At 48.2% G+C, this 13,181-nt stretch overlaps 1 protein-coding gene across 3 annotated transcripts in view; it reads left to right on the top strand.

The window, feature by feature from the left end:
* The window catches only part of ADGRE5 (adhesion G protein-coupled receptor E5), a 36,275-nt gene that overhangs the window by 18,489 nt on the left and 4,605 nt on the right, over window positions 1-13,181 (top strand). For 2 of the 3 annotated variants that reach the window (XM_036741166.1, XM_036741165.1), the window contains 5 exons: window positions 4,464-4,619; window positions 10,825-10,868; window positions 10,972-11,040; window positions 12,238-12,415; window positions 12,497-12,604. In XM_036741166.1, the coding sequence (XP_036597061.1) occupies window positions 4,464-4,619; window positions 10,825-10,868; window positions 10,972-11,040; window positions 12,238-12,415; window positions 12,497-12,604 (555 nt within the window). Of the gene's footprint in view, window positions 1-867; window positions 997-4,463; window positions 4,620-10,824; window positions 10,869-10,971; window positions 11,041-12,237; window positions 12,416-12,496; window positions 12,605-13,181 lie in introns of all 3 variants that reach the window. The other variant, XM_036741164.1, reaches the window with a different exon arrangement.

Genomic DNA, 13,181 nt, shown 5'->3' with positions numbered 1-13,181 from the left:
TACTCAGAAATATCTGCTTTTGATTCTTAAGATAAAAAGTGAAGGCCTGGTTAAGAACAGTATCATAGATCCAGCTCTGGCAGGGACTTAGAGGGCATCTAGTCCAACCCATGCATTTGACAGAAGAGGAAACTGAGACCCACAATGCATCCTTTTGTTTTCCTTGCTGTATGTATTTGTTACAAAGTGAGGATGTGGTGTGGGGGTGAGGGAGCAGGGGAGGGCATCCTTGGCAACTGGCAGCTGTGTTTTGTTTTGTTTTTTAAAAGAAAAGAACATCAGAAATATTAAAAAACAAAGACACTGAATCCCCAAAAGCTTGTGACTTAGCCAAGGTATGGCTAAGATGTAGCCAGTAGAGGGTGGAGGACATCACATGGTACCTGAGAGCCCATGTGGAAATGTGGCAACAGCACTGACTCTGCCATCAGGGGATTGGGGTTCAAACCCCACCTCTGATGCTCAATACCTTGTGCAGGTCTCTATACCTCCCTGGGCCTCAGTTTCCTCACCTGTAACTTATGGGTATTGGATGACATGACCTCTAGGTTTCTTTCCAGCTCTACAGTTTTACAATAAAATGGAGCAGGGGGAAGGTGAGGGAGAGATGATGCTGCTTGGGCCAATCTCACCCGAAGAAGGGAACAGAAGAAAATTAGTTTCACTGGGAGCATTTTCTCAGGAGGCCCAGGCCAGGGAATGCTGTGGAGACTGAAGGCTTGGGATGCTTCTGTCCAGCCCAGTTCTCATCCTCCCCAGCATGCAGAGAGAGAGGCAAGACATGCCAGGGGCTTTAGAAGCCCCACCCAGATCTCTGTTGTGTCCAAACTAGGGTTGCTAATCACTCCCTCTCCCTTCCTTTTGGAGATAAAAATGAATGTAAGAACAAATCATTCTGTGAACCAAATGGAATCTGTGAGAATACAGTCGGAAGCTATGTGTGCACATGCAAACCAGGCTTTACTAAAAGCAGGGAGAACAAGTTTGAGTGCATAGGTATGTATGTCTCTAGGGAACAGAAGGACCCACAACCCTGTGGGCCTCCTGGGGGAATGGACTGAGGCACTCAATGAGTCTATGAGAAGCTGGCTGAGGGTCAGGGCCAAGGCAAGAAGTACCTTGGATGGGAAGGGGTGATCTTCCCCCAGAAGTTGGAGCCCAGGAAACCAGGGCAGGCCCACCCACAGCGAACTCAGGCGGCTCTCCAGAGCCTAGGGCTGAGTTAGAACCAGGAACCTCTGAGCTGAAAGAAGTGTGGAACCAAGTGCCCTATGGAACAGAATATGGGCAGCCCTAGCTAGATACCCTGAAGCCTTGGAGACCCTGTGAGCACCGAGGCAGCCCCGAGTCCACCTGGTGGGAAGAAGAGTTCCCTGCAGAATAGGACCCCTGGGCCTGATGCACTGGCCCTGCCTACTCTGGGGCTGTGGGCAAGTCACTTACCCCCTCTGAGGGTCATGGGGCTCATCTATAGAACTCCCAGCCACCTCCCAAGGGTATGGTAAAGAAAGGCTTTGTAACCTTAAGGTGCCATAGAAATGGGGGCTCTTGTTATTATCCTGGCTGTCTGATTTCCCCTTGCCACAGGGAGTCCACCCAATGGGCCTTTCTCCATGATCCTTCTGTGACTCTGACTGAGCACTTGGGCCAGTTCCCCTGACTTCCCTCACCCACTTCATATTCCCAGACCACCTTTTTCCATCCATTCCCTGATGACAGTTTTCCTTCTGTTCTTTGGAGTTCCTCATTGGTTATAGGATACAGGGGGCTCACATCCCCATGGGCCTCTCTAGCAACCTCTGTGTGGACCTCAGTTACATTCTATGTCTCAGAGTCAGACTGTAACACCAATTGAATATTGGTATTGAAAATATAGACCTTTATTTTTTCGGTGTCATTGGGGGAAATTTGCAGTTTCTTGAACTCCAGCCTGCTATCCTCCTCTGCTGAATTTTGAGCCCAATTCACTTTCTGTCTCTATTGTCTGTCCCAAATATTCATAATGATAAGCAAGCTCTATAGGTTTTCCATCCAATTGCAGGGCATAATCTGGGCAACAGACATTCCTCATCCACTTAGTCTTTCCAGTGTGGATGGTAGAGCCAAATTCTTTTCATGGTTATGGATTAGGGAGATACAAAGAAGAAGAATGCCACAGACCCTGCCTTTAAGGAGTTTACAGTCGACTAGAAAGACTGTGACATAAATAAGTAGAATATAAAGTAGACCATGATGGGCATGCCATTCCAAACCCTCCCCCCCACCCCAGAAAGGCCAAAAAGTATGTATGAGCAAATGTGAACAGTGAGAGAGATTCCTTTGAACTGGAGCAAAGGAAAGGGAATCAGGGAGGATTCCAGCAGAATGTAAGCTCTTTGGGGAGAGGGGGACTGTTCTGGTTTTGTTCTTGCCTCTTCCGTGCTTGGCATACAGTAGGCACTCAATTAGTGTTTGTCGAATTGAACTGAGCAGAAGGAGATTCTAACAGGCAGGGATGAGGAGGCAGTGTGCTCCAGGCAGGGGGTACAGCTGGGTTTCCCTGCTCTACAAAACATTTTCGCATATATTTTTAATACACAGCCTCTTATATTCTTAGAGAGCTGCTTAGAGCACTGACAAGTTAAGTGATTTTCCCAGGAACATTCAGTCAAAATGCGTCAGGGGCAGGACTTGAACCCAGGTCTTCTGGCTCCAAGGCCAGGTCTCTGCCCACTACAATATCCTTGCCCAAGAGCTCTAGTGAGACATTTAAAATCCAAAGGAAATAAAGCCCAAAGAGCTTGTGATTTGAGGTAGCTAGTGGGCGCAGTGGATAGAGCATTGGACCTGAAGTCAGAAAGACCTGAGTTCAAATCCAACAGCAGATGCTACATGACCCTAGGTAATTCACTTGACCTCTGCTTCCCTCAGTTCCATAAGATGCAAAATGGGGATGACAACACCTAACTCCCAGGGTGTTGTGAGGATCAAGTGATACAATGTTTGTAAAGTGCTTTATAAACCCGAAAGCACTATCTGAATGCTAGCTACAATTATAATGATTATCCATAGGTAGGCGCTAAGTAGCTGCTGAAGAAAGTCCTGTTATCCCTGGGAGGCTGGGGGGTTCAATGGGAAGAGCATTAGCTCTGGAGTCAGAGGAGGGAGAATCAAATTCCATCTTTGATATTTACTGACTGCTTGAACCTGGACAAGTCACTTCTGCACCATGGGCTTCCCTTTCTTTATCTGTAAAAGGAGGAGGTCAGGATGGTCTCTCCAGCTCTGAACATGTGATCCCATATCCTGGATCAAATTCCCATTGTCTGTTTTTAACTGGACCTTCTCTGCTAGACAATAATATTTTTCTTCCTTTCTTTTTGTTCTTTCTTTTTTCTTTCTTTTTTCTTCCTTCCTTTCTTCTTTTTCTCTTTCTTTTGTTTCTTTCTCTCTTTTTCTTTCTTTTTTTCTTCCTTCCTTCCTTGGTCTCCCAATCTCACCAGGCTAGAAGCATAGCATACACTCCTCAGCAGTATCCCACAATTGATTGTAAAGTAACTGTTTTCCTGTTTCATTTCCAACCTGGGCCAGTTTTCCCATCCTGAAGCAGAGTGGAAGCTCTTCCCTCCTAGGAACTCATTGTGTTGGTACCAGACTAGTATAGACATTCAATTGACTGTAACCATCCTGTAACTTAGAACTCCAAAGCTCAAGGGATCCACCTCAGCCTCTCTCTCAGGTAGTAGGGATATAGGGCATCCTAACTGGCTGATCCTTGTATTTGTCCACAATTTAATCTCTGTAATACCTCTAAGGCTTCTAACCTTCCAATGTGGCAGTTGAAAACCTTACCCCGTCTCCTTAAAACCCTCATGGCTATGACCCCCTGCCCTCTGGGGTCTCAGTCGAGGACCTGGCCTCCTACTCTCCTGAGAAGATCAAGGCTGCCCTTCCAGAGTTCCCTCACCTCCTGAACACCATTCCTCCCAGACCCATCCTCTTTTCCTTGCCCAGGCCAGCGCCTTTACTTTCCATCTCCGCCCCTCTCCTCTCTCCAGAAACTGGCCCTGGAGACCATGACCTGACCCTCCCTCTCCAAATCATCAGCCTCTCCTTGGCCATCAGCTCCTCAGATCTGCCCCATCCTCAGAAATCCCTCTATTGGCCTCCTCCAGTTACCCTCCTCTATCTTTTCTCCCTTTTACTCTCAGAGGCCTGAGGAGAGTTGTCTGGACTTACATGCTGGGAGGAGGCTCCCAGAGAGAATTCAGAGATGAGGCTTGGCACTGCCCCTGAGCCCACCCCCTTCCACTGCCTTCCTGATCTTTTCTTCCCTTTTCTTTTTTCAATTAACAAGCATTTCTTTCCTCTTTCTCCCACCCCCTTGGAACAAATAGCATACTATAGTCAGATAAAAAAATTCCCACATTGGTCATATGCTAATATATATGATTCATTTCTTTTTTTCTTTTCTTATGTTGCAGATATTAATGAATGTGCACCATCCATTAATATCTCTTGTGGTCAGAATGCAGACTGTGTTAACACAGAGGGAAGTTACCACTGCACCTGTAAGCCTGGATATGTGCTTCCTTCTGGGGAGAAGACATTCCCAAATGCCACCATGAATAACTGTCAAGGTACAAACCTCCCCTGCAGTCTTTGGCTAGCCTGGGAGTCAGTGAAGGGCAATTTGTGCAGAGATGAGAGCAGACAAGCCCCTCCCTGAATGGGCCACCTCTGGCCAGTGCACTTTGCCTCCTCATATGGGCCCCCTCTGAACTTGCCCAGGCCCCTCCCTGACTCTCTCTGTCTGGTGCCCTGAGCTCCTCACTACAGGGGCTGCCTCTAAATCCACGGAACTCTCCCTTTCTCCCTATTCTCTCCATCCTAGCTCAGGTCCCCTCAGGAAACCTCATCCAAGTGCTATGGCGAGAACTTGGCTCAGGGCTGGGAGGTTCAAATCTCTTTCCAAGCTACAACCCAGAAGAAGGAACTGAGGCCACAGGAGCCTGACCTGTCTGGCAATGCTGCCTCGTGAGAACCAATATTTAGGAGTCAGAGGGAGAAGGGATATTTGGAGGGGGCCAGACAGTGATTTCTCTCTCCCAATGCCCTGCTAACTGTGCTCTCAGAGAGGTGTCTGAGGCACTGAGGGGCTAGGTGCCTTAGAGGCTCATGGAGCCATTCTGTGTCTGAGGGGAAACTTGAACCCACATCTTCTTAACTTTGAGCCTAGATCTCTCTCCACTAGGCCACACTCCCTCTCCTATCCAATAGCCTTTGCTTCCGCCTGCCCCCGTTACATGGGCCATTTCATTTTTCTTGTGTCCTTTCTTTCTCTCCCCACCTCCATCTGCTCCATGCTGGGCAGGACACCCTCTGGGCTCAGCCTCACAAAGACCAACAGGGGCCTCCAGCCTGAGGGGAAAAGGGATCATCAGAATGAATGGCCATTTCCACAGCACTTTAGGGTTACAAAGTCCTCCCTTCATACTGCATGTGTCTTTTTTGGACATGGTTGTTTGCATGTTGTCTCCCCCATTAGACTGTAAGTGCCTCTTCCAGTTCAGAGACTGTTTTTGCCTCTCTTTGTACTCCCAGTGTGCCTAGCACAGTGCCTGGTACACAGGAAGTGCTCCATAAATGTTTGTGGATTGACTGACTGAGGGAAATATGATAGGTAACTTTGATCCTCTGATGAGGAAAGTGAGCTTCCCAGAGGTGCAGAAGCCTGCCTCTGTGGCCCCCTTCCTCACCATGTGCCAGGTTCCCACCCAGACCCAAGCCTCCCTTCTCCAGCAGCTGCTGAGCAGACCAGCCCCCCCGCCTCTCTGGTTTCCATCTGCCATATTTCTCTTTCCCACCAATATAGATACTAAGGAATAGGAGATGAAATTGGTCCATTTCTTGGAGAAAATGTATTGGAAGTTGACCCTGGACAGGAGCCTTTGGGGGAGACACCAAAGAAACTAGAAACTCAAGCTCCAGTCATCCCATCTCATTTTTTCCATCTCTGAATTTCTCTTCTGTCTCCCTTCAGCTCCTCTTCTAAGGCCATCACCCTACACATCAGGCCTTGCCACTTTCTCACCTGAGCTATTTCAGTAGCTTTGTGATTGCTCTCCCTGCTTCTTGCCCCTCCCCATTCCAATCTGTCCTCCATACAGATGACAAAATGGTTTTCCTAAAGCTTATGTCTGATTAGTTCATCCCCACTCAATAAATTCCAGTGGCTCCCTATAATCTTAGAGCTCTTTACAACCTGGCCCCTTTCTACCCTTCCAGCCTTCCTATACATTATAACCTTAAGTTTAAGCCGTAATTGGTTTACTTGCTGTTCCTCAAACCCGGTGCTTCACTTCCTGTCTTCATGCCTTTGCCCTGGCTGTCCCCCCTACCTGGAATGCCATACTTCCTCGCCTCTTTCTCTTAGAATCCTTGGCTTCCTTCAAGACTCAGTTCAAATAACACCTTCTCTAGGAGGCCTCTCCTGGTCCTACCAGTTGCTAGTTTTCCACTCTAAGGTACCTTCATCTTCTTTGTTCGTATCTAGTATATCCCTATTTCTGTACATGTTGTCATCACTCACGAGAAAGCACAGTCCTGGAGGGTAGGAGCTGTTTTTTTGCTTTTTCTTTGTATCCCCAGCATTTGCACAGTACCTGACACAGGGTGATCATTTAATGAGTGCTTGTTGATCGGTGAGGTGTGAGCCGCAAAACCGCAAGAATACAAGGGATTAGAGAGTAGAGGACGGTAGAGTTTGCTGAAGGGTTGAGAGTAGAAAAGGAGGAGAAGACTGTAGCCAGGATAGAGGCAAAGATTGGACCAGGTTATGATAAGGACAATGAATAGGCTTAGGAAGAATACGGCATAGGGAGATATGGAATGACAGGTGACTGTTATCAGAGTTCTAGATCACAGAAGTCTAATACTATCAACACTCGATACCTACACTTTCTCCCCTCTCACTCTCTTCTAAATTCCCTGTAATTTGGCTTCCAACCTCATCACTTACCTGAAACTGCTCTCTTCAAAGTTACTAATGATCTCTCGCCGAATGTCACGGCCTTTTCTCAATCCTCATCCTCCTTGCTGCCTCTGCAGCACGTGACACTATTGACCATTCTTTTCTCTGGATTTTTGTGACGTTGTTTTATCTTGGTTTCTTCTATCTGTCTAACCACTCCTTCTCTGTTTCCTAAATTAGATCGTCATCTGATCAATCAATCAGTCCACATCTATTAAGCCCCAACTATGTGCCAGGCACTGTGCTAAGTGCCAAGGATACAAAAAGAGGCAAAAGACAGCCTCTGCCCTTGAGGAGCCTATGATCTAAAGGGGGAGACAATATGCAAACAAATATATGCAAAGAGGGTTATTTGCCAGATAATTAACAGAAGGAAGGCGCTCAAATTAAGACACTAGAATTATAACCTAACTTTAGGTTACGCCAAGGCTCATTTGTGAATCCTCTTCTCTCTCTGTGTTCTTACTTAGTGACCTCATCAGCACCCTTGGGTTCAGGCATCACCTCTATGCAGAGTAATGGTAGGCAAGGAGGTGATGAAGTTTGGGTTGACTAAGGAACTGGAAGATTAGGGTTCTTGAGGGATCTTCAGCCTGTATGAAACAGCCTAGAATGAGAGCAGGAATTAAAACAGAGGGCCAAGACTACAAGGCAGGGATAGAACTGACTGAGAAGGGAGTCCTGGGCTGAAGGTGCCAGTATCTGGATTGGGTGAAAATTTAACAGATGGAAATACACATGAGAAGAGGTTGCTGAAGGTTGAAGACAGAGGGAGAATTTGGAAGCAGAAAGGGGGAGTAAGAAGTATTCTGAGGAAGTCACAGTACGACTGAGGCACGGTGGTGAGACAGTGGTGTCAGAGGACCTGGGTTCAAATCTCACCTCGGGCGCTTAATACCAGTGTCAATCTGGGCAGGTCATAGCCTCTCTGGGTCTCCATTTCCCCATATGTAACATTCGGGTGTTACATTGGATGACCTCTACCTTCCCTTCCAGTTCTATAATTCTATAATAAACAGGAGTCTGCGAGTTGGGCCAATTTCACCCCCAGAGGAGAATGGGAGGAAATTAGTTTCCCTCAGATCATTGTCTCAGGATGCCCAGACCAGGAAGTGATATAAACACTGAAGGGAGAGATTTGTAGGTTCCAAGGTTTGGGATGTTTCTGTCCAGCCCAGTTCCCATCCTTCCCAGCAGACAGACAGTGGCAGAAGATGCCAGGGTGTCTAGAACCCCACCCGGGTTTCTTTTGTGTCTAAACCAGATTTGCCCCTCCCCCCTTTCCTTTCCTCTTACATGGATGGATGTCTGCTCAACAGCTTACTCTGTGCACCCCATGTGGCCCCATGGAAAAACCCCTTGAAAGCTATAGATGTGAGTGAAAATTGGGCTTTGCCAAAAGCAGCAAGCACCAGTCCAAGGAGTGCATAGATATGCCTTTAGGGAGCATGCTGACCTGCAACACTGTGGGGGGCAGCCCAGGGACTCCCAGGCAACAAACTGAGGTGCTCAGTGTGTCTATGAGAAGCCCCCTGGGTGAGCCTGTTAAGGAACAGGGCCAAGGGAGGGAGCAGCTTGTATGGGCAAGGGGTGATGCTTCCCCCAGAAGTCAGAGCTAAAGGAGCCTAGGCAGAGCCACCCAAGGGGAATTTAGGCTGCTGTCCAGAATCTATAGCAGGGAGTCAGCTACAAAGAACCAGGAACCTCTGAGATGGGAGAGGAAGTTTGGGCCCAAGCACTATAGGGAACAGAATGTGGAAAGCACTAACCAGACACCATGGAGCCTGTGGGCACTGAGGTACCCCAGTAGCAGTTTGGTGGAAAGAACAATGGCTGTGTGGACAGGACTTCTCAGTCTGATCCAGTGGCACTGACTGGCACTCCCTGTTCTGTGACCAAGGACTCACTTGGAGCCTCGGGCTGCTCAGCAACAGGAGAGAGAGGGGGAGGGGAGGAAGAGAGAGAGAAGAAGAGAGACAGAGATGGAAGACAGAGACAGAGAGAAACAGAAGAGACAGAGAGAGGAAGAGAGATAGAAGAGAGAGGCAGAGAGAGAGAGAGAAAGGGAGAAAGAGAGAGAGAGAGAGGAAGAGAGACAAGACAGAGAAAGAGAGAGAGAGAGAGAGAGAGAGAGAGAGGGAGAGAGAGAGAGAGAGAGCGAGCCGGGGTGGGGGGGGGGGAGAGGGAGACAGAGAGAGGAAGTGAGAGAGGAGAGAGACAGAGACAAAGAGACACAGAGAGAGAAACAGAAAAAAGAGAGAGAGCATCCTGCCCCCCTCACAGGCATGGGTAAAAGAAGGCTTTGTAAATCTTCAGGTGGGACAGACATGGGGGCTGTCCTAAGTAACACTTGGACCCCTTCACCTTGACTTTCAGACTGTCCCAACCCCAGTTTGTGTAGCCCAAGAAGAGCCCAGGCACTAAATAGGCCTCTTCTGGGAAGGTCAAACCTAGCTACTAAGGACAGTTAGAAGATTGAAAATATACCTCAAATCCTTTACTAGTGAGAAGGAAGGACTTTCTCCCCTCCCCACCTCCAGACTCTAAGCCTAACCCATGATGGCCACTAAGTTGGGCTTTCTTCTGTAAGGGGAAGCATAGCAGGAGAGAGGTCCAGGTTCCTGTTTTTAAAAGTGGAAGCTTCTTGGGGTGGGGGTGGGAATTGGCCACCATTATCTAAGACCTTTGGAAGTGAGGGGAACAGGGGTCCAGGAGACCCACATCTTAATACCAGTTCTGCAAGGGGGCCACATGCTAGATGAAAAGAAAGCAGACCTGGGAATCAAGGAAACCAAGGCTCAGATCCTGGCCCTGTCTACTCCTAGCTAAGTGAGCCTCTCAGCCTATATTCCTGCTCCATCCTCTGTCAAGTGGGGAGCACATTCTCACCAAGGATGAAGTCACTTTTCTCCTCTTCCTTTTCCTCACTAGTGAAGGAGGAAAGGCAGCTGGAGCAGGCTAATCATCCCTACTCTGCACCTGACCTGGATGGGTCTGGGTGGATTTTGAGAGGACCTGGAACAGGTGGAAGAGGGCTAGATTTGGGACTCAGAGAATCCGAGTTCAAATCCAGTCTGTGCTCCATAGTGAAGATATACTCATAGGCAGTTCCTTTAATTTAAGGACCTTCATTTCTCCCATCTGTAAAATGAGGAAGTTCCACTGGAATCAGGGGTTTTTAAACCTTTTTTGTGTTGGGACCCCCTTTGGCAGTCTGCTGAAGCCTCTGAGGCCCTCCTCAGAGAAAGCTTTTAAAATAACTGAAGGAAATGCTCAATTTCAGTTGGACACGAGTGAAAATGAAGGCTTTTTTTTTCATTCAAATTCCCTGGCTCTGTGGACATGTTGGGAGCCACTGAGCCCAGTTAAGAATCCGGAGGTTTTGGGTCTTTCTTGCATCCAATCCTATGCTCCCATTTATCTAGAAGCCTTACGTTGGGCAAGTGGAGAAAGGATCATGAAGGAGCTGTCATAAGAGAAGATGGATATGAAAAATATCCAGGAGAATTAGCTATTTTTGTCAATGCTTTATTATTGTGCTGGGCCATGGTCAGAGTAGGGCTCTCCTTCTGGGGACATTCGGCTAGAGGCCATGATTGGGAAGTGGAGGCCAGCAAGCTCTGGAGCAGTACTCGGGGCTCCTGTGTTCTATTCTCAGCTTTGCCCCTCCCCCCTTCTTAGTGCTCAGTTTTCTCAGCTGTAGAATGAGATTGGGTGGAATGATCTCTAAAATTCCTGCTAGAAGGCTAGCGGGAAATCCTATGCTTCCATGCTGCCACACTAACGGTGCTGCTTCCCTGTCTCTCTCACAGAGATCTCCTTCCCCTCCTGGACACCCCCCTCCGGAGTCAGTCAGGTGAGTGGGAACCCAAGACCCTCCATGACCACCTCCTCCTGCCCCACTATCCCAGCCAGACTCTGAGACCCCTAATTACCACTTTTGTTCTTCCTTCCTCCAGAACTTCCTCAACCAACTGAGATTTATCACCAGCAAATTAAAATATGGCTCTGGCCAGGAAACAGTCAAGGTAAGAAGACCCTGGATCCCAGGAGAAAGGAGGAACTGGTCCTGTCACTGAGTGATGGCATGACATGGAGGCAGGGTCTGTGCTCACCAAACACCATTCACACACCAAAACACACAGACATGCCCTCTCCCCAACACACACACACACACACACACACACACACACACACACACACAGGTGTAGAGTGTGGCAATGGGTTATAGTGAAAAGTGTACTGAATTAGGAGTCGGATCCCAGGTTGATCTCCAGATCTGTTCCTTACTTTCCGGGTGCCTTGTGTCAATCATTTAATAAATCTCTGTGCGCCTCAGTTTACTCAACTAGTTTAAAAAACAGACAGAAGGAAAGTAGAGCTGGGCCTGAAGGTACACACCTGTAGTCCCTGCCACTGGGGAGGCAGAAGCTGGTGTATCACGTCAGTGCAAGAATCCTGAATCTCAGAATTACAGGCGATTGGGTGCGCCTACTGGTCTGGCACCAATATGGCGCCATCATCTGGGGAACCAGGCTGCCTAAGTATAAGCAAACTGGTCTAGGTTGGAAAAATGGGGCAGGTGAAAAGTTTCCATGTTGATCAGCACTGATTGGATCAGGCCCATGAGTGGCCACTGCATGTACAGCCTGGGTGAGATAGGAAGATCCAATCTTAGGGGGCAGGTGGGGGAGGGAAGGAAGAGAGTTGGGGACGGGGCAAATGCATCTCTTAAGATCCTTCCAGTTCTCGAGGGGTTTAGTATAACAGAAAGAATGGAAGACTAGGGCTCAGAAAACCTTAATTCAAACCCTAGCACTGCTATTTATTAGCTATGTGACCTTGGTTAAGTCATGCCCCTTCTCTGAGACTCAGTTTCTTCATCTGTAAAATGAGGAAGCTGAACTAGATGATCCAATATTGACACGCGACACGCACATGCTTGTGCACATACATTCCTAGTTGTTTTTGCTTGTTGCAGATCTGTCTTTCAGTGGGTTCTGTAGGCATTTAAAAAAATGAGGAGGGAAAGAGGAGGAATGAATTGTCCTTTTGGGGTGAATTTCATGGCTGCCAGGATCCGCCTTGATAGGATGAACAGGAGAGCCGGAGGTGAACCCTGTGGCATTCCCAGTTTTCATTGGCTGGTTTTCCAGTAAGGTGAGGAGCCCCTGAAGGCCAACAGCTCTTCATTCTCTTTGCCCTCCTCCCTACCCCAAACGCAGGAGTTCGTGAAGGATATAGAGAACCTTCTGAACACATCCGCAGACCTGGAGCATCTGCCTTTGGAGACTCGGCTTCAAGTGGCCACATACTTGCTCTCTGGCTCTGAACAAATCCTTCGGGCCATTGCCCAGACCATGCCCAATGGGCCGCTGGTCTTTCCTTCTCCAAGGGGCGCAGGTGAGTAAGCCCACCCAGCTCCCCACCCCTTTCTCTCCAGCTTCTCCCAGCCTCCACGTTAACTTCTCCCTCCTTCCTCAGAGCTATCCTTGAACATCATGGAGAAACCAAATGGGAGCGTTGAGGTGGGCAGAAGCCATTCAAAGATGAGGCTGAATTGGAATTTGGCTTGGAAACATGGTGGCTCAGGTAACAGGGGATAGGACAGAGGCAGTAGGCAGGCCCACAAGCAAGGACAGGCTGAGGCCAGTGAACTGGTAGCAACAGTGAGAACTGGCCCAAATGACTGGGGTAGAGGAGGAGGAGGTCTAGGCTTAGGTGAGCAGGTGTACATTCATCCATTCAACACCCTGCTGGGAACTGGATGCTATACAAGGTCTACAAGACAAAGCTTTTGCCCTCATGGAGTTTATAGTCTAGTAGGAAGAGAAAACAGAAATCCAAAGGGCTCTATTATACAATAGTGCCTTAGAGAAATTTGAATTTAAATGAATGCTGTGTGAAGTCTGAAAGTCTTTATGGACCTGGAGGCATCAGGGAAAGACTTCCTGGAAGAGGTGGCATGGGAATTGGGATTGTAAAGAAGGGACAAGAGGTGGGGAAGGGGAGGGAGAGCATTCCAGGTGTAGGAACAGCATTGAAAAAAAGCACAGATGTGAGCCAGGTCTGAGCATGCTCAGGACACAGGGAGTCATTCAGTCTCTTTGGAGTACAGCAATACAAGATAGAAAAGTAGGTGGCATCCTCTAGTAGAAACACGACAGAA

Source organism: Trichosurus vulpecula, chromosome 1, assembly GCF_011100635.1.
Source record: "Trichosurus vulpecula isolate mTriVul1 chromosome 1, mTriVul1.pri, whole genome shotgun sequence".
Classification (NCBI taxonomy): domain Eukaryota; kingdom Metazoa; phylum Chordata; class Mammalia; order Diprotodontia; family Phalangeridae; genus Trichosurus; species Trichosurus vulpecula.
Note: the sequence above shows the minus strand (reverse complement) of the source record. Positions and strands in the feature narration are given on the sequence as shown.